We start from the raw sequence: 25973 nt of genomic DNA, 5'->3' as shown, positions 1-25973 counted from the left end.
ACCCTCCAACTATCAACAGCCCTTTTCAATCCATCCCAGGCATGTACGATATGGTTCATGTCTGGAGAACATGCTGGCCACTCTAGTTGAGCGATGTCGTTATCCTGAAGGAAGTCATTCACAAGATGTGCATGATGGGGGTGAGAATTATCATCCATGAAGATGAATGCCTCGTCAATATGCTGCCAATATGGTTGCACTATCGGTCGGAGGATGAGTTCACTTATTGTACAGCTGTTACGGTGCCTTCCTTGACCACCAGCAGCATACGTCAGCCCCACATAATGCCACCCCAAAACAGCAGGGAACCTCCACCTTGTTGCACTCACTGGAGAGTGTGTTTAAGGCAGGGGCGGGCAAACGTTGCACGCGGCTCATGAGCGCACAGTGCTGCACGTGTGCTGCTCACGTGCAATCGTCGACTGGGGCACAGGCGACAGCCGGCAGGTTGCGGCAGTGTAGTGCCAGGCTAAGCTGCGGATGTTGATGCGTAGCGACCACTACGTAGTGAACATTGTATTTCAAGAACCGGAAAATACAGAGTGAAACAAGGAAACGGAGAAGTGGAGATTTGCTATCTTTTAAAAAGTAATGGGAGAATCGTTTTTTCTTTGTGCAAAAACGTGAAAATTCGAAATGTTTAATATGTGGCAGTATTCTCGCTGGTCAGCAAAAGTATAGTATTGAAGGCCATTATAACAAATTTCACAAGGACGAGTACAATTTATTGTCGGATTCTGAGCGGATGGGGAAATTGAGCTTAAGAAGAGCGATCTGATGATTCTAGATGAATCTGTCGTAGTTGCTGTGGTCACGAGAGATCTGCGACTTCCTTTCATCATATCTCTCATCTAACTGATTTAACATTTTATGGAGCACTGTTTTCAATTTTTCAGGGCGACAACAATAATAGCCCAGCGGTACGTGGAAGTTATAAGATTGCGCTTAATATACCGAGAGCTGGAAAACCATTTCCTGAGTTAGTAAGTGTCAGTTAAGAGCAAACATCAGTGATGAAAATTTAAGTAACTGTTTGTGTTTGTCTGTATGTAGAAATTTTGTTCCACTCCACCTGTGATAATTAAATAAAACGTATCATGGGTAATAGGTACTCTTTCAAACCACGATATCTTTCAAGCACTCCTACTAATCTTATTCCTTCATTCAATAAAGCAAGCTACGAAACAAAACGCGTTGCACAGGAAGGAGCGGACAGAAGGTACGGTGGGGAGGGGAGATAAGCGGGTGGCCAGCTTGCCCCTGTGTGCACGCAGAACACCTGTTAACTGCATGCGTGCAAGTGCACCGCACACGTGCAGGATACCTGCCCGCCCCTGGTCTAAGACGTTCATTCTGATCGAGTTGCCTCCAAACACATCTTCGATGATTGTCTGTTTGAAGGCATATGTGACACTTATCAGTGAAAAGAACATGATGCCAATTCTGAGCAGTCCACTTGGCATGTTGTTGTGCCCATCTGTACCATGCTGCATGGTGTTGTGGTTGCAAAGATGGACCTTGCCATGGACGTCGGGAGTGAAGCTGCACATCATGCAGCCTATTGCGCACAGTTTGAGTTGTAACACGACATCCTGTGGCTGCACGAAAAGCATTATTCAACGTGGTGGTGTTGCTGTCAGGATTCCTCTGAGCCATAATCTGTAACGGTCGTCCACTGTAGTAGTAGCCTTTGGGTGGACTGAGCGAGGCATGTCATGACAGTTCCTGTCTCTCTTTATCTCCTCCATGTCCAAACAACATTGCTTTGGTTCACTCCGAGACACCTGGACACTTCCCTTGTTGAGAGCCCTTCCTGGCACAGAGTAACAATGCGGACATGATCAAAGTGTGGTATTGACTGTCTAGGCATGGTTGAACTACAGGCAACCTGAGCTCTGTACCTCCTTCCTGGTGGAATGACTGGAACTCATCAGCTGTCGACCCTCTCTGTCTAATAGACACTGCTTGTCCACTGTTGTTTACGTCTTTGAGTGGGTTTAGTGACGTCTCTGAAAAGTCAGAGGAACTATGCCTGTGATACGACATCCACAGTCAACAGCTATCTTCAAGAATTCTGGGAACTGGGGTGATGCAAAACTTTTTTTGATGTGTGTAGTTACAACTTCTCCCACAGTTTAAGATACAGAAATTAGTTTTCACTTAAAGTATTACTTTTAGGTTTCAAAATAAATAATTCTTTAGCATTCCATCCAAAACAAGCCTCAACTTTCACTATCCAATCCGTACTGAGAATTATATTTCCTTCCAGACTAGAGATCACTATGTATCCATATTCAAAGGTCTTGCCTTTCACGCTAAACATTAAAAGTACATAAGATTTTACCAATTTGCTTTGCTTACCTATAGCTCCTCTTATTTTTACACCTACAACGGACATTTCCCCAAAATTCTTACTATACTGGATTTTGTCTCTAAATTGTTCAGATATACCACAAATCAGGCTACTTGTATCGGTCAAGCAGTTCCCTTCCCACTGATCAATCTTAATCTTAATGTAAGGACATCCAAAATCTGGATTATCATCTCAGTTATTAGACACTTCATGTGAAAGATCACTTTCAGTTTCATCATGTGCTACTACATCCACACTGTTTTTGCAGGGCTTTATCAACTTCACCAATATCATAGCATTACTTTGGTTACACGTGTTGTCAGGTAAAGATCAAACACACTGAAAGGGTTCCATAGAACAATTAACATTACTTATTACAGAAGGAGCACAAAATACCTTACTGTCAAAATTACACATTTTACATAGATCTTCTTTCACTCCATTCCACCAATTTGGATACAAATTTTGACTAACTGCAGCTAGCTCATTCCAGAATGCAAATTTATCTCTGCTGTCATCAATCTGGTCTCGAACAAATTTCCAACAATTTTCACCTTTATTCTCTAGGCGTACAGCTAACTCAATTTTGCTGTTTAGATCATTACTCTGCATGACATTAATGAAAAACTGCTTTGACTAGACTGGTATTCCATGACTCTCACTTACATCATCACAAACATCACTTACCTTAACTGTATTCACAATTAACTCTGAAACTTCATTATTCTTTAACTCCACAAAAACCTGATACTCATCATCATCATCATCATCACCATATTCCTCCAAAATTACTTCATCAACAACATCATTAACATCACAATTCTCATCACTATCGAAGTTACACATCTCACTTACATTCATTTGCAATAAGATATCGGTCTCAGACTTATCAACCTGAGTCAATTCACAGCTCTCATTCACTCCTACATAAAAAAATAGCATCTAATTCAGATCCAATACAGTCATCACTTGTTTTACATATATCAGTAACACTGACCAAGATAAGAAATCATTAGTACACGCTACATCAAAATTCTCATTACTCTGACATTTTGGTTTGTGATTAATACCTACATCATTATAATTAAATGTTGTATTCCAAAACTTTTGATCAAAACATAAATGAGAAATCTGATGTTCCTTCCATTTAACTTCAAATACCTGTGCCACATTATTAATACTATTATTGTCATCCAAATGTACTTGTAAATTGGGGGTGCTGTACTTGTTGTGTCTCCTTGCTCCGAAACTGTGGACCTTCATTGAGGCGGACCACCATTTCCTAAATATTTGCCTCTATGACTGTTTCTCCTATTATATTGCCCATAGTTATCTCCATTGTACCTATTCTACTGATGTTCAAAGTTTCTGTCTGTATTACCATGTTGACTTTGATTAACGTTATCACTATCTCTGTTTCTTTAGTTGTTACCATCGTGATCTCTATCATTTCAGTTATTATGATACATGTTTCTTTCTACTGCCTTATCCAGCCTGTCTACATATCATAAAAATTGTTCTAGACAATTGTCAGGTCCATGTACTAAATCCTGCTGCAACCTTTCTAGTAATCTCTTTTTTAGTGCATCAATTAATGTCATTTCGTCAAATGGCCTGTCAAGGTGTGCTAATTTCTTAAGTTGATTCTTATAGAACTCTTTCAGTGCACCGTCCCTATTCCTATAATTTGAACCATTCAGAAATTCACTTTTAATTCTCCCTTGTTCAGCTTCTGACCAAAATTTATTTGAAAAAACTTTTTTTGAAACTTTGGTATGTTTCCCATTGACTTAAATTTTTATTTACCCATGAAAGACATCTTTTAACAAATTTAATCTTTTGGTTGTCACTCATACCTGACACAAAACTACGTCCACAGTGGTGCAGAAAATCCACTGGATGTAAATTGTCTGATGGAAAACTTTTGATTGGAGTGTTGGACAACACAATACCATTGTTTGAATACAGATTATTGTGAGTGAAATTTTCCTGAACTACTGAAATGTTTTGATGTAGAACTTTTACATTATTTAGCATCAGTGCTTTTTTTCTAAAAAAAAAAAAAGTTTGAGGGTACTCTGACATGGGATATAATGCAACAAAAATTAGTTATAACTGAAGCATGTGATACCACCCATCTGCTTTTAGTCATGACGTTATCAACATGTCGCCCGACCTACCCCCCCCCCCCCCCCCCCCCCCCGCCCCCCCAAAAAAAAAAAAAAAAAAAAAAATATCAGACTCTTCAGTTGACTTTACAGCTCATATGAAGCAGGTGATACTGAGAAACACACAAACATACAAGAGAAAGTGGTTGGTATCGAACACTTCAGTTTACATCACCTCAACTGAAGCATGCGATTTGAGCGTACACATATCCGTTTAGCACTACCATTGCCCACTATTAGCGGGCGAAGGCACTACATGTTTGTCAAACTTGGTGCCAGTGATTCATTTGTCGAGAACAGCTGCCACAGCTTCGAAACGCTTGAAACAGTCAATGACATCGATTTTCCCACCAAAAAATGCACTGGTATTGTTCCTATTGCAATCACCAACATAAAAAAAATGAAATAAAAAATTTACGTCTGTGAAATAAATCTTTGGCACATTTCCAAGTTCTCGACATCTTAAAAAAATTACTTTGTCAACGAAAAAGTTTAGGGGTACGCATCCCCCAGCATTCCACCAGAAAAACAGCACTGTTTAGCATACTGTTTTCAACATTTAAACTACTGAAGTTCTGTTAAATTTTTTTTTCCTCTATGACCTTCTGTTGAACTCTGACATCATTAACATTCTTCTCCTGCTGGGAAGATTGTGCAACTAACTCATTTTCCAAAACAATAAATTTATTTTCTAATACATTGACTTTTTCATTCACACTTTTTAATCTATCTGACAACCCATTTTTTAGCTCCAAAACCTAATTACTCAGTTGGTCTATTTGGTATTGTACCCTGTCCGTTTTATTATTGTTTTCAGATCATATTTCCGTTAACTGATCATTGACTGCACTAAATTTACTATAGTTATCCATTTTTATTTCTGGTAACCTATCATTAACTGCACTCAATTTTGCCAAAATCAACTCCACAATATTGGTTTTCACTATATGTCTGCTTTCTACACTTTCACTTGGTTCAAACATGTCCAGGCTACATCCTACAGCTTTCACTTCATCACCACTATCCTTATCTAAATTCATTTTGGTAGCAATCACACGAGTCCACCAAGAAGAGTTAATTTCACAAATGGCTTGTGCTTATCTTTTCTGATGTCCTAGGTCGTAGTTGTAAAGTCCTCTTTCAGTTCATCTGGTCCGTCATTGTTGATATCATATGAAATTCTCATCATTGTTGATACAACTTTGTTGGGCAGTCCTCTGGTCTTCTTTCTTCGATTGACTGGAATTTCCATATGTATATATAAAAGCTGGAAATAAATCACTTTTCTTTCTTCTTCTGCAACAGGCTGACTTTGTTACCAGTCAACAGATCCTAGCTGATGCCCCCACTTGTAATCTTACCCTCCCACATATCACTATTAAATTCGCTGTCTTAGTGTCTTCACTATTTTCAAAAGCTTGTAGCTTGTATGTAACACATAAATTTCTTTTTTATACATTTTAGCCTAAAATATAATACACTGTATACAAAATCATATAAATTCTTTTAATGAAACAGCTGAGATAATTTTAACCTATGCAAGAATTGATAGTATACATGGTATTGGTTATCTCTATATAAAAAAAGGTAATGTTAGAGGAGGATGATTCACTATACACTTCGTGGAAAGTAGAAGCCATCATGTTAATTACATAGCCTGAAACTGTCAGGAAACTACGTTGCTTCGTAGGAATGCTAGATTTATACCGGCATACTCTGCCTCACTCAGCTGAATTGAAAGAACCACTGACTGCAGCACTTTCTAGACATAAAACTAAAGGAAATTCTCTGATCCAATGTACAGATGGAATGATTTATGGCTTTGAAGCTGCAAAGCAAATCATAGCAAATTCTGCACTCCTAGTGCGCCCCACATTGGATGAATCTGTTGTGTTGCTGGTAGACACTTGCCAGATTGCTATCAGTGCACCATTACATTGGTTAGTTGATGGTGCTTGGCAACTACTCATCTTCCTTTCACACTAGCTCTCACCTTCCCAGCAAAAATGGAGTGCTTATGATCATGAGCTTCTTGTTGTTTATGAACTGATCAAGTACTTTTTCCCCCCATTTGCAAGCCAGAGAATCACAGTTTTTACTGACCACAGGCTGCTTATCTACACTTTTAGGCAGAACAACAACAAATGCTCATAATTTAGAGTTCACTTCTCAGTTCAACACTGACACCTGTCATATTTCAGGCAGTGACAATGATGTAGTCGAATGTCTGTTTCAAGTTAGCAGTGTAACGTATGCTATTGATTTTGCACAGCTTGCAGAGGTACAATAATCTTACACAGAAATGCAGAATCTATTGAAAGATGCATCATCCATCCTGCAGATGTAATTGGTTGATATTCCTGGTGCAGATATGAAACTATTATGTGATATTTGTAGTGAAGGGCCACATCTGCTGTGCACATTCCACAGATGTGGTTTTTCTGACAGCTCGCACCACCCTGGCTGGCTTCAATCATTAACTCACCTGGTTTCAACATGTTTTCTATGGCCTGGCTTGCAAAAAGATTGTCACAAGTGTGCTCGAATGTGCATTCAGTGTCAGCACAGCAAGATATCTCATCATGTGAATGCACCTGTAGGAGATTTTCCACATATGACAACATGATTTTCACATGTGCACAGCAATGTAGTAGGTTCACTACCTCCGTCAAATGGTCAGCACTATTTGTTATTGATTGCTTCACTCTTTGGCTGGAAGCAATACCATCTGACAATATTTCAGCAGAAATCCTAACCTTTTATTCTTTATCAAGCTGGATTTTGTTCTCCAGTTGTCCACTCCACATCACCACAGACCATGGCCAACAATTTGAATTGGAGCTACATATCTAACTTAGCAAGTTTTGAAGTGCTATTCATTTAAAGACAACAAGCTACCACCCAGTGAGCAATGGAAAGATTGAATGTTGGCACCTTTCCTTGAAAGCTGCACTGATGTGTCACGATACTAATTGGACAACAGCCTTCCCCTTGGTCCTGCTTGATCTTTGGAACACATCCTAATAGAATATGGATTCTTCATCATTGGAGTTCATGTATGGTGAAGCACTATGACTCCCTGGCAAATTCATCAACCCAAACTCCATGCAGTTACCTGACCAAGACCAAACAAACTAATTTGTCCTCTGAAGGAACATGTTGATCAAATTTGCCCATAGCAAGTATTCAGACATGGAACAAGATCAACCTATGTGCATAGATTTAATGCTACACGCAAACATTGTAAACCAATGCTACAACTGCCTTACACATTCCTGCATTGTGTTGTTGAAACTGGAGTATGAACTCTGAGCATTGTACTGAATGGCAGAACTTCTGCAGTCTCAACTGACATAGTGAGACCAACTTACATATTCCCAGAAGTACCACCAAAACACATATCACAGAACCAGCCTAAGCCTCATCCTCAAGCACAACTGCATCCACCCAAAGCAGACCTGCTACCTGAATGTAGAACATGGTCTGGACATCTAGTGCATTTCCCAGCAAGATTTTTGGATGACACTCTGTTTCTCCTGAGGGGATGTTGTAGCAATCAAGATCATCAGTTGCTATGTTTATATGAGCTATCATAGAGTTCAACTATCATAGAGTTCAACACTAGCTTCTAGAGGTGCTGTGTTTTGTTTTGTTCTCTGATTGTAGTGTGACATTCCATGAATATTTTATAGGATGATAATTTCTTGGCTATAGTTGACAGTTCTTTCCAAAGTTGTCTCTAGTACTAACTAGCCTCAAGTAGTGTCAAGTGAGTCTACTTTGTTTATTGGTTAATAAATGTAGTTCATTCCTGGTACACTGGAGTTCATACTTCGTATAACTGACTGAGTACATTAAACATGCAGTTGTAGTTGTTTGGGTGGCTAATACCTAGTTGCACTGACTCTTTAAAAGTAAGAAATGCTACCTGCTGTCAAAAAAACCTGAAACTTTTTTATGTGCCTAATAGCAAAGACACTTTTTGTGTGCTGCTTCATGTAAATATGTCTGTATTTGTTCATAAATTGTACAGTTACTATTAATAAACCATTTTTGAAAAAAAAGTGGGCATGGCTTACGTTAATCATATGAATACAGCACATTAAGTTCCTGTAAATTGTGAACACTAATACACTTAATTTGCTAACATAAGAAGTAATTGTAGTCTCAAGGACTCATCAAGAAAAAATTCTGTTTTGTATGTGAATAGTACTTTTATTTTGCTACAGCTGATTGTTGCATCTTCCTTTTCATACGAGGGGCATTTGACAATTCCATGCAAAGTCTGAGAGATGGCACCACCGGCACATATTGAGGTCATGTTTAGTTAGTAGCAGCTTTGGAAAGAACACACACCACGTTTCAGCTATATTGGTCTATTTCTTTGTGTTTGGCATTCGTGTGAATCAAGGAAGTTGAGTGATTGTCAAAAAATGGAGGAATAAGAATTTCGTGTGGTGATTAAACATTACTTTATGAAAGACAAAATGCCTGAGGAGACTAAAGAGAAGCTTGATAAACATTACGGTGACTCTGCACCTTCGATTAGAACAGTTCATAAGTGGTTTCAAAATTTTCGGAGTGGCCATATGGGCACAAGTGATGCTGAACGTTCTGGATGCCCTGTGGAGGTTATGACTCCAGAAATCATTGATACATTCCATGATTTGGAGTTAAGGTGCATGAGATTGCTAGTGCCGTGGGCATCTCGAATGAATGGGTACATAATATTTTGCATAAAAATTTGGACATGAGAAAGCTATCTGCAAGATGGGTTCCGCTATTGCTCACGCTTGACCAAAAACGGAGTCATGTGAAGTGTTGCAAGGATGGTTTGCAACTGTTCAGGAAGAATCTGCAGGACTTTAAGCATCGTCACGTCACTGTGGATCAAACATGGATACAATACTATCTTCCTGAGACCAAACAACAATCTAAACATTGGGTTTCCAAGGGAGAATCTGCACCAAAAAGGCGAAGACCATTCCTTCAGCTGGAAAGGTTATGGCGTCTGTCTTTTGGGATTTGCAAGGGATAATCCTCATCGACTATCCAGAAAAGTGCAAAACTATTACAGGTGAATATTATTCATTATTATTGGATCATTTGAAAACTGAGCTGCAAGAAAAATGCCAGCAATTGGACCGCAAAAAAGTCCTTTTCCATCACAACGACGTAACAGCACTTTCCTCAGCAGTTGTGGTCACAAAATTAATGGAAATAGGATTCCAAATCATTTCACATCCCCCCTATTCTCCAGACTTGGCTCCCTTGGACACTATTTGTTCCCCAATTTGAAGAAATGGCTGGCAGGACAAAGATTTTATTCATACGAGGAGGTGATTGCAGCAACTAATAGCTATTTTGCAGACTTGGACAATTCCTGTTATTCAGAAGGGATCAACAAATTAGAACAATGTTGGATGAAGTGTATAAGTCTAAAAGGAGACTATGTCAAAAAATAAAAAAGGTTTACTCCAAACATGTAAGTAGTTTTTATTTTTGCATGGACTTTTCAAATGCCCCTCATAGTTATTACATCTACATCTATGAAGGTGGTTTGATAAGTCTCATAAAGAAGCAAGAAAAAATGTTTGTTTCATAAATAACTCACCGTACTTTTGGACCTAGCCTCCTTTGATGGATATACACTTGGTCCAGTGGTCTCCAAGTTTTTTGATCCCATCAGAAAAATAGGTTCTGTCAAACTCTACAAAATATTCATTTATTGCAGCTATCACTTCCTCACTCGATGAAAATTTCTTCCCAGCAAACCAAGAAGACCCTTGGGGTAATTCAAGTGAATGGGCTGGATTAGTAACCAATTCAAAACCCAATTCATACACTTTTGCCATTATTATTGTTGATATGTGGGATGATGCATTATCCTAGTGACAGAGCACTTTTTTGCATGCCAACCTTGATCTTTTTTCAGCCAATGCAAGTTTCAGACAATCCAGCAATGAAGCATAATAGAGTCCAGTTATGGTTCTGCTGTTTCCAAGTAAACTATGAAGATTATTCCTTTGGAATCTCAAAAACCAATGGCCATCACCTTACCACATGACAAAATCATCTTTGCCTTTATCAGTCAATTTCACCAGTGTTTGTTCATTTTTTTTACTGCTGTTTTGACTGTGGTGTGTAACAATGGATCCATGTCTCATCAACAGTTACAAATCAGGGCGAAAAGTCATGCAAATTGCTATTAAACATTACCAGACATTGTGTTGAAATGTTGTGCAGGATGCACTTTTGGTCGACAATCATAACCAGTTCTCTGAGTAGGGTATTATGCACTCACTTAGTTGAAATCCTGCAGTCTCAGCAATCTCACAAAGTTTTATTCAGCTGTCTTGCATTACCACATCATAGATTCTGTCAGTGGTTTCCTTCGTTATGACATCAGTTGAATGACCAGAATGTGTTTCACCTTCTGTGCATGTCCAACCAGTTTAAATTCATCAATCCAAAATTAAATGGTCTTCTGTGATGATGCAAAGTCCATGTAAACTTCAGCCAATTCTGATTTGGTTTGTGTGGTGGTCCAACTTTTCAAATGAAAATGTTTAAGAACATCACAAAATTTGGTTTTCTCCATTTTCTGTCACATTTGACACACTGACCGATTCAGATGGCTGTCAACAATGAACTTTACACTGTACATTGTTGAAATTCTGGGAATAATTAAGCTTACCAACTATGAAGGCACAGCAAAAATGTTCCATTCTTTCGTGAAAATTTACCAGACTTAACAAACCACCCTCGTACATGACTAGTATTCAGTTTAACTAATTTATAAAGATGTAGCTTTCTTGTGTCTTTGATAAATTGCCCTGCACACACTGTGACTTACTGAATATAGATATAGAAATAATTGTGAAAACTCTGTATTACAACGTTTCATTTTTTCCTAGGAGCTTGCTGACTTTGAAGAGATGCCAGATGACTGCAAGCTGACAGTAGAGGGTTCGTACATTACCACTGTTTTTGTAATCTATTTAGAGCTTTTATTTTTTTTAAATTAATTTCTGTGGATATTGCAGTGAATGTTGTTGAAATTGCTCTAATGCTTCTGTATTTAGTTATTTATTAGCAGGTTCAGTAACTTATGGCAAATGAAAACTTACGTTTCATAGGCAATGCTGTTACTGACTGAACATCCAGGCATGACTCATGACACAATCTCACAGCTTTGCTGGCCCACCAGTACTCATTTCCTACCATCCAAACTTCACAGAAGATCTGCTGAGTAATTTGTAGGATTAGCATTCCTAGAAGAAAGGGAACAGTGGAGACATGTCTTAGACACACCCGGGCAAAGAGGGGGGCGGCGGTTGGGAGGGGGCATAATTTCCAAATTGTAAGAGTATTCCCTATGAAAGGCAAGGTTCATGGTTTGAATCCCTCTCTGGCACAGAGTTTTTATCTTTTAGGAGGTTTCTAAACAGTGCACACACTGCTGCAGAGTAAGAGATTTGTTCTGGGAGCAGGTACAGAGTTTGCTACTATTGTGGGAAAGAAATCCTAGAAACTGGTGGACAATGATTGCACTGTGTTATCATTTCCATCCCAGCTATTATTTGCAAATTCAGTTTCATTTGACTATACAGGGAAGGCTTTCTTGGCAGTATTTGTATCCTGGTTGATTTTTTTTTACACTGACATTAGGCCGTGTCCTAAGACATTTTTCTGTTTGTTTGATTTTTAGCAATGCTCAAAATTATTTTTGCTTTATTTTGAGTGTTACACTTTGTGTCATTCTCTAGTGATATATGTTTGGAGGATTTTACAGTGCTTGTGGTAACTGAGTTGTATCTCACTGTTTTACAATGCTTGTGGTAACTGAGTCGCATGTCACTGTTAGATTATCTGTGGTGTTTTAAAGGTTTCTCCTCTTATCATAAGGATTTTTCCTTCCTTTGTCTGTGCTTTTGTTTATTTCTGTTCTTATTTGTTTTACAATAAAATAGGAATGAAAATGGGAGGGAATGTGCTTAACAAATAATTAATTTTTCATCACACTATTTACTTCGTAAATTTGATTCTAATGTTCTTTCCATATGTTTTATCCAAATGCCATGGCCAAGTCATTGTTTAGATTTCTGTCATACAATATTTTTAATGATCAGAAACTAACTGACCCGTTTGTTTTACTGTAAATATTTAACAATGTGGGAAAAAAGTTGCTTTTACATCTAAATCACTGAAAGTACTCGTGTCTCCAGTCCTTGTTGGCCACTCTATTATGGGAAATAATACCACAAAGATGGGCATCAAAATCTCTTGGCATTACCAGTGATTTGGACTGTCAAACAGGGAATAATACAACACTCATCACAAATAAGCAGTCTCCAGTTAAGGATATACAGTGTTATTAATATTCTCTGCAGTTACCAGGTGAAATATAAGTTACATCTTGCTGGCAGCTGTTAAATTGTCAGTATTTATGACTTGTGTGCTTTTAAATCCACAGTCATGGCTTGACATACAAATACCTATTCAAAACAATATTCACAAATGTTTAAGGTTTGGAGCTTATTGCCAATTTTTGTAAAATACATTGTTTTCTGTGCCTTTTGTTTCTGTTTCATTTAGTACACAGAACTTTTATGTAGTTATGTTCATGTCATGCCAATATTGCCACTATATATGCACTGTGAACTAAAATGGCACATCTTACAGCATTAAACTTTGTTTTTTAAATTATTACACTATTGTAATATACTTATATATGATTCCATCACAGGAAAAGGAAGTCTAACATCTCAGTACATTTATTGGGATTATGCGGTGCAGTTGCCTCAGCAAATAACTCACTTTGTCGATTGAATATTTCACTTTTCAGCAGAGTGCTCACTGGTATTGAGAATTATACCAGATTAAAACTGTTTGTTGGATGCAGCTTGAATTTCAAGCTTTGAATTTCGTGGCTAACACTCGTGATTCATGTTCCTGCTTGTAAAGCTCCAAACTGTGGAGCCTCTTGTACAAGCATTAGCATCTCTGCGAAGAAACGAATGAGTGTATGACAATGTTAAGTCTAAGACTGATTTTTAGGTAAGAACTTCTGCACATCAGTAGTCCTTGCCGACATAATCACCTTCAGGCATGCTTGATTAGATTAATTGGTAGACTACAGCATGTGAAAGGAAAGTATTCAGTTTGAACACCAAATAGGCATACTTTTTTAATCTGTTCAGAATCTCATTAACTCACTTTATTTGGCAAAGCCTCCATACTGAATATCAAGAGCAGCATAAAAACATTACAGGAAATTAAAAATGGTATCCTTACTAAAATTTATCAAAATGTTACCCCCACAGATATAAAGTACAGAGTCATGTGTATAATCAAATAATGACATGCATATTCCCATGGAAACCACTGAAAAGCTAATTTACTAGTTTTTTTTGTTATCTCATCTGCAACTGTTAAAAAGGAATCATTGTAGAGATTATTGAAATTTAGGAGCATTTTTTCAAAACTCGATAAATGCAACAGACACTGTTTTTCTTAAAATAAGGTTTTCTATTTTTTTCCTGGATGTCTATGTTTGAACATTTTAAATTTTACATGATTACCAGATTGCTCAGATATAAATAAAACATTGTAATGGAATACAATAAAATTTAATTTTTGTAAATATATGTTAGGTTATCATTTTTCCAGTGTTTTTTTTTCAAAAGTTGATAAATGTATGTAATTATTGCTGGTATCTGTTATTTTGCCTTTTTAAGTTTTGCATAACTTTTTAATTTTTTACAACTATTTTTTTAATTGACTTTAGTATTTATTAAGCGCCTTCATTGTTCCACAACATGTATTTTTGTATACATTGTTATAAATTGCATTTTTTTTTAATTTATTGTTTTTAACTTTATTGAGAATACAATCAATAATAATATAAATACAGTAGTGTAACACAATAATAATAATAATAATAATTTTAATAGCTGTTTTAATGTAATTGATTAGCTAATTTCATTGTTATCAATACCACATAAAGTAACAAATAAATAGCTGTGCCATGAAAAGTATTGCCGGTCGTAGTTACATTACATGTCATAGTTACAGCTATTCATTATTCATCTAGGACATCTTTGTAATACTCTTTTGCATCATTTGGAATTTCATAGCACTTTGGCAAGGCAGGGATGTCTTCCTTCTTTTCTTTGCTAACCATATTTTGTTTCGGTAAAAGTGTGGGTGTTAATACTGTTGGATGGCATGGTTTCTTTCCTCTGAAGATGTCAACTTGTGCTGGATCTTTAAAGTATGTATTACTTACTGACATATTAACAAATTTCTTCATTTTCTTGTATGAAAAGACACACTGGCTGCTTGTTTTGAATGGGGCTGGTATTTAGTACTTTCTGTACTCTGTCTTTTAGATTTTTAGCAACCAGCCTGTGTTTAGAACTTTGAGAGTTCCATGCTCTTTAGACTTCTCAATTCTACCAAACATTCTGTCCAGGAGACAAACAGGAAAGAAGTGATGAATATTATAGAATTTTGCACTCTTTTTCCCAAGAACGCCATAAGCATCACCATCATACAACTATTTTAATTTTGGTTGCTGCAAGAATTTGAGAAAAGTTGTATGGTACTGGCACCATCATTTGGTTTTTTCTTATCGAAGTCAGAAAAAAAGTCCAGTAAAATTGAAGCAACCCATGGTTGCATCCTCTTGAAGTCTCTGTCTCCTATCAGGTGTAGATACATGATACTTTCCTTTTTTGCTCCTTAGTATGGTTCATGATGCACAGACTGTATATCCATACTTGTCTATCATAGAAAATCTCATTGGTTGATAGTTTTGGAGTAGGCTTGTTTTGCTGCATGTCAAAGCAAATCTTATTGATAGATATTACATCACAAAACTGCAGTGCACGAATTTTATGTAATCTGTGTCTGGTTCATAGTTCATGCATCTGCTTTTCTTTCCATTGGACTAATCTTATATTTCAATCATTGACTTTTTCTTTCTTCATAGAATCTATTAAAATTTTATTGACTGTGAGATGTGAAGGCAAATAGCCTCTTGCCAGACTACCATGGTGGCTCACTCTGCATTCAAATTTCCTCATATCATTCGTATTGGGAATAGTTATATCTTTATGATCCTTTCCTGTTCTGTCAATTCCTTTTGTTTGCTGTGGCACTCTGCTTCCTTCGTAGAACCTGCATACTAGATAAGATAACTTATCCTACGATATGCCAGAAACTCCTTGGAAAGTGGGAGCAAATACTGCTGATTCCTTTCTATTTGACAGTTGCACTCTGGTCCAAACCGCCGGAGATGGCGGTCATGTGTGTGTGAGGGGTACTTGCTTGAATGTGTGTGTGTGTGTGTGTGTGTGTGTGTGTGTGTGTGTGTGTGGCAGCAACTGGGATTTTCTCACTGGAGCGTTCTTTGACCTGTATGCCATTTTCAGAATAACAAGAATAATCATCTATTCTCATATAGCTTGCACTACCTCTTTGTACACTAATATGAGAGCATAAAGTGAATATTTGTCTAAAAGTGTGCTGTAAGTGTTGTGACCAAAATAAAGTCTGGTTGCAACACTATTCCCTCTAGTATATATTGTTACAGTAATGTATAATATAGTGTACAGCAACCTGTCACACCAGTCTACTCCATTATTGCCAACTGCTTGCTGTGGAAAGTGAGCTAAGACACTTGAGACTAATTTTATTGCATTTGTTGACTTTTGCTTTAACTCCAAGAATGCATATATCAGGATTTGCTAAAACCAAATCAAACAATGGAAAATCTAGGATGGAATGTAACAATGTTATGAGAAGGAAAGTTCCCACTCACCATATAGTGGAGATGCTGAGTTGCAGATAGTCACAGCAAAAAGATTTTCACACTTAAAGCTTTTGGCTAATGGCCTTTGTCAACAATAGACACACACTCACATAAACGCAACTCACACACACGACTGCAGTCTCAGGCAACTGAAAACACACTGTGAGCAGCAGCACCAGTTCAGAGTGCAAGTGGCAACTGAGAGGTGGTGGTGGTGGTGGGGGGGGGGGGGGGGGGGGGGGGGGGAAGTAGTGGAAAAGGAGAGACACAGAGATAAATAGAGAGAAATAAATAAAAAATAAAATAAATAGAAAAAGAGAAAAAAGACTGGGTGCAGTGGTGGAATGATGGCTGTGTAGTACTGGAATGGGAGCAGGAAAGGGACTGGATGGGCGAGGACAGCAACTAATGAAGGTAGAGACCAGGAGGGTGGCTGAGAACCAAGGCCACACCATAAATATTGTGCAGAGATAATGTGAAACATTGCAAATGACAACCCGTCAAAACTTCATACAGGATGGGGTATGCAGGGTGTATATGCCCTAGAACAACTGGGAAAAACCCAGGAATTTCTTCATCTGGGAAAAATACGGGAATTTTTTACAATTCTGGGAATGTTTCATTGTTTTAGTTTTCAGTTAAATTTTTGTAATTTTGACTGGTAAGAACTGATAGCCTAACAAAGAATTTCACTTTTGGCCTCCTACTGCTGAATAAATCTGTAGCAGTAAAACATAAACGAGACAATAACACCAAAATAAAACTTTAGTTCCAAAGAAAGTGCACCTTTTACAACAACTAAACAAAGTGCACACAAAAGCCTCTGCTGATAGCAAAATGTGTCAAAGATTTCAGAATGAAGATTGTGAAATACTTTGTAACAACAAACTGCTTTTGAACTTCAATGAGCATGACATAACAAATGTTTGCATTTCTAATAGGTCACAGGAAAATATTACTTTCAAAGTAAATTTCCTTTTAAGGAAGATGAGTAGTGTCACATGTGAAAATGTATAATGAGGACCGGCCATTTAGAAAAGTTTCAGGCCCAGAAGGCCAGCCATGTATGCCATTATTTAAAATTTTACTGGCACATTTATGTTAGATATATCTTAAAGATTAACACATGTAAAAAAGTCCAAGGTTCAAGGTTAGTTTTACATATTTATTTTAGTTCTTTCACAGATTCCGAATCATACAATAATGATGGCAAAAGGTATAATTATCCTTCAAAAAAAAGTGTGAGGTGAGTTTTTGAGCAATTTCACATGTTATTGGCAAAGTGTGTGATGGAAAATTTATTCGGTGAGGTAACCCACAAAATGTTCGGTGCCTAGCAGTGAAATTTATAATCACACTTGTCAGAAGTACTCACCTGCCATTTAAGCCGTGTTCTTTGGATCCTGCCCATCCACATCCCCAGAAAAAAACACAAAACATTTTTGACACCCAGTCTTATATGTGAAAGCTTAGCTTTTCTTGAAGCTATACTGTATGTGTAGTAAGTGAAACTATTGAATTTTCCTATTTGTGTGTTCGCCCTACTTAACAGTGATGTTACTGCTGGCTGACTGCGTCACATACTCTGTGCTCTGAATATCTGCTGTCATTGACTGGTGAGATCACGTGATATGAACTATGCTTTGCTAACAAAGGGACATCACAGTCTTATTTCAGTGCTTTGGAAACTCCCATGCTGTGTTTGGTTGAATTTGTATTTACACTTTTGTAATATGAAAATACACTGTGTATGAGCTGCTGCGTATCAAGGATCTTTTCGAAATACATTGTTTTTTGGTGGGTTTCATTTCCTAAAGTGCTGGGAAGTTCTACATTGATGTCTAAAACCTTTACCATTCAAAGGGCTGGTAAGTTTTACAGCTCAGAAGAAAAGGATATCATCATGTAAAATGCAAAAAATGTACTTTCACTGGAGGTATAGTACATTTTCACCCAAGAAAACATGTATGTTACCCAGAAAAAAGTGTATTTTCTCCTGGGAGAAAGTGTATTTTTAACCCGGAAAAATGGGGATTTTTTTTTTCTTATCTGTGTATACACCCTGGGGTATGACAGTAGAAAATGCTTGGATACTGTACTGTTGCAATGGCAGGGCTAACTGTTGAGAAATTAGTGACAAGGGTAGGGTATACACCATGTATTCCTTTCCTTGCCAATTCTCCAGAGTATTCCTTACCTTAACAGTCCATCTAATTTTCAATATTTTCCTGTAGCACCCCATCTCAAAAGCTTTGATTCTCTTCTGTTCCGGTCTTCTCACAGTTCATGTTTCACTACCGTACTACAATCTACTCCAAATTTGCACTCTCAGAAATTTCTTCCTCAAATTAACGCCTATGTTTGATAGTAGCAAATTTCTCTTGACCAGAAATGCCCTTTTGCCAGTATTAGTCCACTTTTTATGTCCTCCCTGATCTGTCTGTCATGGATTATTGCTATCAGTGTAGCAAACCTCATTAACTTCATCTACGTTGTGACCACCTATCCTGAAGTTGAGTTCTTGTTTCTGCTACTTCTCATTACTTTCATCTTTCTTCAATTTACTCTCAAACCGTATTCTGTATTCATGAGATTGTTCATTCCTTTCATAAAATCCTGCATTTCTTCTTTACTTTCAGTGAGGATAGCAATGTCATCAGCAAATTTGTCACTGAAATCGTTTCACATTGAATTCCACTCTTGAGCCTTTCTTTTATTTCTGTCATCGCTTCTTCGATTTATAGTTTGAACATTGGGGTGAAAGAGTACATCCTTGTCTTACACTGTTTTTAATCCTAGCACTTCGTTCACGTTCTTCCACTCTTGTTGTTCCCTCCTGGTTCTTGTACAGTTTGTATATTAGCAGGATTGCCACAGGTTCCCTGACCTGAAATTCCCTGATATTTCCTTGATTTCCAGACATGTTTTAGCATTGTTCTCTAACAAATATTGAGATCTCAAGGGTAAGTAAAGACATAAGTTGACAAAAAATATGACTTCTGTGTTTCTAAATGTGTGAGCAAAAATTTTAACTACTAACATCAACATCTTTTGCAATGAGCTGTTTTTAGATGGAGAAAACAAGACCAATGATTTTATTTTATTTCCATAAAATGAAAAGTATTTGAGACAAAAATATGCATTTTGTTGGAGTCGCTTTGATTTCAAAAATAACCTCAGATAAAGAAGACCTCTTGAAAAAAGGGTATAAGCCAGGGAAGAGTTGTGTAAACCAACACTATAGGTGACTGCCAATAAAATGTTGATTCTGCTGTATTCTTTATTGTTGGTTATTACCGACTGTGTTATGTCTATTATTTTACAGATATTGTGTGATTTTTCTTTCTTGAAATACATGAGTATACACCATACAAACCACCAACAACTGCCACGATTTTCTTCATCTTATCATCCATCCTATATAATATATAAACTACTTTTAAAAGTGCCAAAATGTACTACAAGAAATAAAATGTCTATAAAGTGGCGCACTGTACAGTGTACTTGTGGTGAGACAATCACATTTCCTGAAATCCTCACCCATGGCCTCTGACCCCAGATCAGCAAAACTACATCCAACGGGCAAGCTTGCACATTAGAGGCAAAAGAAGGGCTACAGATTGGCATGCCTGATCGTTAGAGATACCCACAAAAATGGCCTGTGGTTTTGGCCTGTCGTGGAAGTCCACTGGTGTAGCTAGCTGTTCATGTGTCACAGTCACCATGTTGGTGAAACGAGACTGTGGTGATCAATCCATGCAACTTGCACGAGTACTCTGAGAATCAATACTAATGATGATAGGTAGCAACTCACCATAAAGATGATCGCTGAGCTGCAGACAAGCACATAGAAAAGACAACCATATTCTCACAACTAAATTTTTGGCCATAGCGTTTGATAGAAAACAAGAGCACAAGCACATTCACACAATCACACATGTACAACTCATGCACAAGTAACCACTGTCTCTAGCCACTGCATCAACTGTTGCTGAGAATCAGATCCAAACAAACCACTCCTCATGCCTCCCTGCCTCTTGTCGCAGCTGCTAGGCTAGCAGCAAGAAGTGAGGCAGCATTGAATGCAAGTTGATGGGAATGGCTCACATACTCAGCTGTGCCTAGCCAGTGATGTTGTATGACATTTCAGTAAACAAACCATTTCGTCTACTGAGACATAAATGAGATTTTTCCAGTGTTTTTCTCAAATTTCCCTGATATTTCTGTGATTTCCCTGACACATTTGAAATTCCCTGATTTTCAGAACTTGTGGCAACCCTGATTATCCTTCTTTCCTTGTACATATTCCTATTTTTCTCAGAATTTCGAACGTCTTGCACCATTTGACACTATTGAATGCTTTTTACAGGCTGACAAATCCTCCGACCCTGCCTTGGTTTTTCTTTAGTCTTGATGCCTTTAACAACTGCAACATCAGAATTGCCTCTCTGATGCCTTTCTCTTTCCTGAAGCCAAACTGATCACATTTAGCATATACTCAATTTTATTTTCCATTCTTCTGTATATTATTCTTGTCAGAAACTTGGATGCATGAGCTGTTAAGTTACTGCATGAATTACATTTTTCCAAACCAGACTCATACATTCTACACATCAATGTGAATAATCACTTTGTTGTCACTTACCACATAAGTGGCTCATAGTGAAATTGTGTGCTTATGGAATATTGTCTCAGGTATGTGACTGGATTTGCAATTTCCTGTCAGAGAGGTCACAGTTCATGGTAATTGACGGAAAGTCATCGACTAAAACAGAAGTGATTTCTGGCATTCCCCAAGGTAGTGTTACAGGTTCTTTGCTGTTCCTTATCTATATAAACGATTTGGGAGACAATCTGAGCAGCCGTCTTCAGTTGTTTGCAGATGACACTGTTGTTTATCGACTAATAAAGTCATCATAAGATGAAAACAAACTGCAAAATGATTTAGAAAAAAATATCTGAATGGTGCAAAAAGTGGCAGTTGACCCTAAATAATGAAAAGTGTGAGGTCATCCACATGAGTGCTAGAAGGAACTCGTTAAACTTCAGCTACGTGATAAATCAGTCTAATCTAAAAACCGTAAATTCATCTAAATACCTAGGTATTACAATTACAAACAACTTAAATTGGAAAGAATACATAGAAAAAGTTGTTGGGAAGACTAACCAAAGGCTGTGTTTTATTGGCTGGACACTTAGAAAATGTAACAGACCTACTAAGGAGACTGCCTACACTACGCTTGTCCATCCTCTTTTAGAGTACTGCTGCATGGTGTGGGATCCTTACCCGGTAGGACTGATGGAGTACATCGAAAAAGTTCAAAGAAAAGCAGCAGGTTTTGTATTACCGCCAAATATGGGAGAGAGTGTCACAGAAATGATTACAGGATTTGGGCTGGAAATCATTAAAAGAAAGGCGTTTTTTGTTGCAACTGAACCTTCTCACGAAATTCCAATCACCAACTTTCTCCTCTGAATGCGAAATATTTTGTTGACACCAACCTACATAGGGCGGAACGATCACCACAATAAAATAAGGAAAATCTGAGCTCGTACGGAAAAATATAGGTGTTCATTATTTCTGCGCGCTGTATGAGATTGAGATTGGAATAATAGAGAATTGTGAAGGTGGTTCGATGAACCCTCTGTCAGGCACTTAAATGTGATTTGTAGAGTATCCATGTAGATGTAGGTGTAGATACCCGAATATTTTAGAAGTTTTGATGGAATGTTATCCATCCCTATTGTGCTATTTGATCTTAAGTCTTCCAAAGCTCTTTTAAATTCTGAGTCTAATGCTGGATCCCCTATCTTTTCTATATCAACTCCTGTTTCTTCTTCTATCACATCATTAGACAAGTCTTCACTGCCATAGAGACCTTCAGTGAACTCTTTACACGTATCCGCTCTCTCCTCTGCATTTAACTGTAGAATTCCCATCACACTCTTAATGTTACCACCCTTGCTTTTAATTTCATGAAATGTTGTTTTGACCTTTCTCTGAGTCTGTCCTTCTCACCATCATTCCTTTTTTGATTTGTGACCTTAATGAACACCACCGAAAATCTGCATTGAAGGCTGTGGTTCTCTCTACCTAGTTTCCAACAAAATCTATATCAATACTGTATGTACTAAAGCTGTTATACTTCATACTATAAACACCAGATGTATATTCATTTAGTTTTTTGTAAAACCAAACCTTGTCTCATTGCTGAATAGAATAGATTGTTGTTAGTTCCTTTAAGTGTTGTTTTACAGAAAATCTCATAATGGCAAAGTAGTGATTCATTTGTGTTAGCCCTTGTAATAATTACACTCATGACTGTAACCCACCCTGTTTTGCATCATTCCAGCTGACACACACACACACACACACACACACACACACACTGGGCAACAACAATATGGATCTGTTCTGTGGCTCATTGTGACTGTTTGTGCAATACAGTGGTCCCAGTGGCTCAGACTGTTATTTCTGGGATGTTGCTTATTTGTGTCCTCTTCTGGCATGTTGGTTTATCACAGAAACAGGGCTGATAATGAATGCTAGATTCACTGAACATTCAAATAAAGAGAACAGTAACATAAACTTCATTCTCTGCACAAATAGTATGTTGTTGTTGTTGTGATCTTCATCCAAAGACTGGTTCAGTGCGGCTCTCCATGCTACTCTATCCTGTGCAAGCCTCTTCACCTCCGAATAACTAACGCAACCTACATCCTCCTGAATCTGTTTAATGTATTCATCTCTTGGTCTCCCTCTATGATTTTTACCCCTCACGCTTCCCCACAGTACTAAATTGGTGATCCCTCGATGCCTCAGAATGTGCCCTACCGACCAGTCTCTTCTTCTAGTCAAGTTGTCCCTCAAATTTCTCCTCAGTTCTGTTCAGTACCTCCCCATTAGTTACATGATCTACCTACCTAATCTTCAGCATTCTTCCATAGCAGCACATTCCAAAAGGTTCTATTCTCTTCTTACTTAAACTGTTTATCGTCCATATTTCACTTCCATACATGGCTACACTCGTTACAAATACTTTCAGAAAGGGCTTCTTGACACTTAAATCTATACTTGATCTTAACAAATTTCTCTTCTTCAGAAATGCTTTTCTTTCCATTGCTGGTCTGCATATTATATCCTCCCTACTTTGACCATCATCAGTTATATCTCTTCCCAAATAGCAAAACTCATTTACTACTTTAAGTGTCTCATTCCCTAATCTAATTCCCTCAGTGTCACCTGATTTAATTCGAATACATTCCATTATCCTTGTTTTGCTTTTGTTGATGTTCATCTTATATCCTCCTTTCAAGAAACTGTCCCTTCCATTCAAATGCTCTTCCAGGTCCTTTCCTGTCTCTGACAAAATTACAATGTCATCAGCAAACCTCAGAGTCTTTATTTCTTCTCCCTGGACTTTAATTCCTACCCCAAATTTTTCTTTTGTTTCTTTTACTGCTTGCTCAATATACAGATTGAATAACATCAGGGAGAGGCTGCAACCCAGTATCACTTCCTTCTCAACCACTGTTCCCTTTCGTGCCCCTCGACTCTTATAGCTGCCATCTGGTTTTGTACATATTGTAAATAGCCTTTTGATCCCTGTATTTTATCCCTGCCACCTTCAAAATTTGAAAGCAAGTATTCCAGTCAACATTGACAGAAGCTTTCTCTAAGTCTACAAATGCTGTAAACATGGGGTCTTTGTTGCCTTGCATCTTCCTACATTTCTCCAGATTCCAAACTGACCTTCCCTGAGATCAACTTCAACCAGTTTTTCTATTCTTCTGTAAAGGATTCACATCAGTATTTTGCAACTGTGACTTGTTTAACTGATAGTTCAGTAATTTTCACACCTGTAAACATCTACTTTCTTTGGAATTGGTATTATTATATCCTCCTTGAAGTCTGAGGGTATTTCATCTGTTTCATGCATAATGCTCACCAGATGGAAGAGTTTTGTCATGGCTGGCTCTCCCAAGGCTATCAGTAGCTCTAACAGAATGTTGTCTACTCTCAGGGCCTTGTTTCGACTTAATTCTTTCAGTGCTTTGTCAATTTTTTCATGCAGTATCATATCTCCCTTCTCATCTTCATCTACATCCTCTTCCATTTCCATAATATTTCCCTGAAGTACATCTCCCTAGTATAGACCCTCCATATACTCCTTCCACCTTTCTGCTTTCCCTTCTTTGCTTAGGACTGGTTTTCCATCTGAGCTCTTGATATTCATACAGGTGGTTCTCATTTCTCATAAGGTCTCTGTAGACAGCACCTGCCTACTTAGCCATTTTGCACTTCCTGTCAGTCTCTTTTTTTTTTTTTTTAAGATGTTTGTATTCCCTTTCACCTGCTTAATTTGTTTTGTTATTATATTTTCTCCTTTCATTGATTAAATCAATAGTGGTACCCAAAGATTTATACTATCACTAGTCTTTATGCCTCCTGGTCCCCCGCTGCTCTCACTATTTCATCTCTCAATGCTATCCATTCTTTTTCTACTGTATTCCTTTCCCTTGTTCTCGTCAATCATTACCTAATGCTCCTGCTGAAATTCTCTACAACCTCTGGTTCTTTCAGTTTATTCAGGTACCATCTATTAAATTCCTGCCTTTTTACAGTTTCTTCAGTTTTAATTTGCAGTTCATACTCAATAAATTGTGGTCAGAGTCCACATCTGCCCTTGGAAATGTCTTACAATTTAAAACCTGGTTTCAAAATCTCTGTCCTACCATTATGTAGTCTATCTGAAACCTTCGGTGTCTCCCGGTCTCTCCCACATACACAACCTTCATTTATGATTCTGTGCAAAATTCTGTCAGGCAGCTTCCTATTTCATTTCTTTCTCCAGTCCATATTCACCTGCTACTTTTTCTTCTCCTCCTTTTCCTACTATCAAATTCCAGTCCCCTACCACTATTAAATTTTCGTCTCTCTTTACTATCTGAATAATGTCTTTTATCCCATAATACATTTACTCAGTCTCCTCCTCATCTGCGGAGCTAGTTGGTACATAAACTTGTACAGATTGGTGAGTGTGCATGTCATGTCTATCTTGGCTACAGCCCTATTTGATTTTGTATTTATAACCCTGTATTCACCAGACTAGAAATCCTGTTCGTCCTGCCACTGAACTTCACTAAATCCCACTATATCTAACTTTAACCTATTCATTTCCCTTTTTAAATTTTCTAACCTATCTTCCCGATTATGGAATCTGACATTCCATGCTTTGATCCAGAGAACACCAGTTTTGTTTCTCCTGATAACAATGTCCTACTGAATAGTCCCTACCCAGAGATCTGAATGGGGGGACTATTTTACCTCCAGAATATTTTACCCAAAAGGATACCATCATCATTTAACCATACAGTAGAGCTGCATGCCCTCGGGAAAAATTATGACTGCAGTTTCCCCTTGCTTTCAGCCATTTGCAGTACCAGCACAGCAATGCCATTTTTGGTTGATGTTACAAGGCCAGATCACTCAATTATCCAGACTGTTGCCCGTGCAACTACTGAAAAGGCTGCTGCCCTTCTTTAGGAACCACACATTTGTCTGGCCTCTCAACAGATAACCCCCCCATTTGTGGTTGCACCTACAGTACAATCATCTGTATCGCTGAAGAAT

At 37.8% G+C, this 25973-nt stretch overlaps 1 protein-coding gene across 5 annotated transcripts in view; it reads left to right on the top strand.

Moving 5' to 3' along the window:
• The window catches only part of LOC124590384 (thialysine N-epsilon-acetyltransferase-like), a 139739-nt gene that overhangs the window by 39492 nt on the left and 74274 nt on the right, over positions 1 to 25973 (top strand). For all 5 annotated transcript variants that reach the window (XR_006976585.1, XM_047131646.1, XM_047131648.1 and 2 more), the window contains exon 3: positions 11439 to 11490. Coding sequence is in view for 4 of the 5 variants with exons in the window: in XM_047131646.1 (XP_046987602.1) it covers positions 11439 to 11490 (52 nt within the window). In the remaining variant the exon portion in view is untranslated. The remainder of the gene's footprint in view (positions 1 to 11438; positions 11491 to 25973) is intronic.

Source organism: Schistocerca americana, chromosome 2 (genome assembly GCF_021461395.2).
Source record: "Schistocerca americana isolate TAMUIC-IGC-003095 chromosome 2, iqSchAmer2.1, whole genome shotgun sequence".
Taxonomy (NCBI): Eukaryota; Metazoa; Arthropoda; class Insecta; order Orthoptera; family Acrididae; genus Schistocerca; species Schistocerca americana.
The sequence above is the reverse complement of the archived record's forward strand: the minus strand, read 5'-3'. Positions and strand labels throughout refer to the sequence as shown.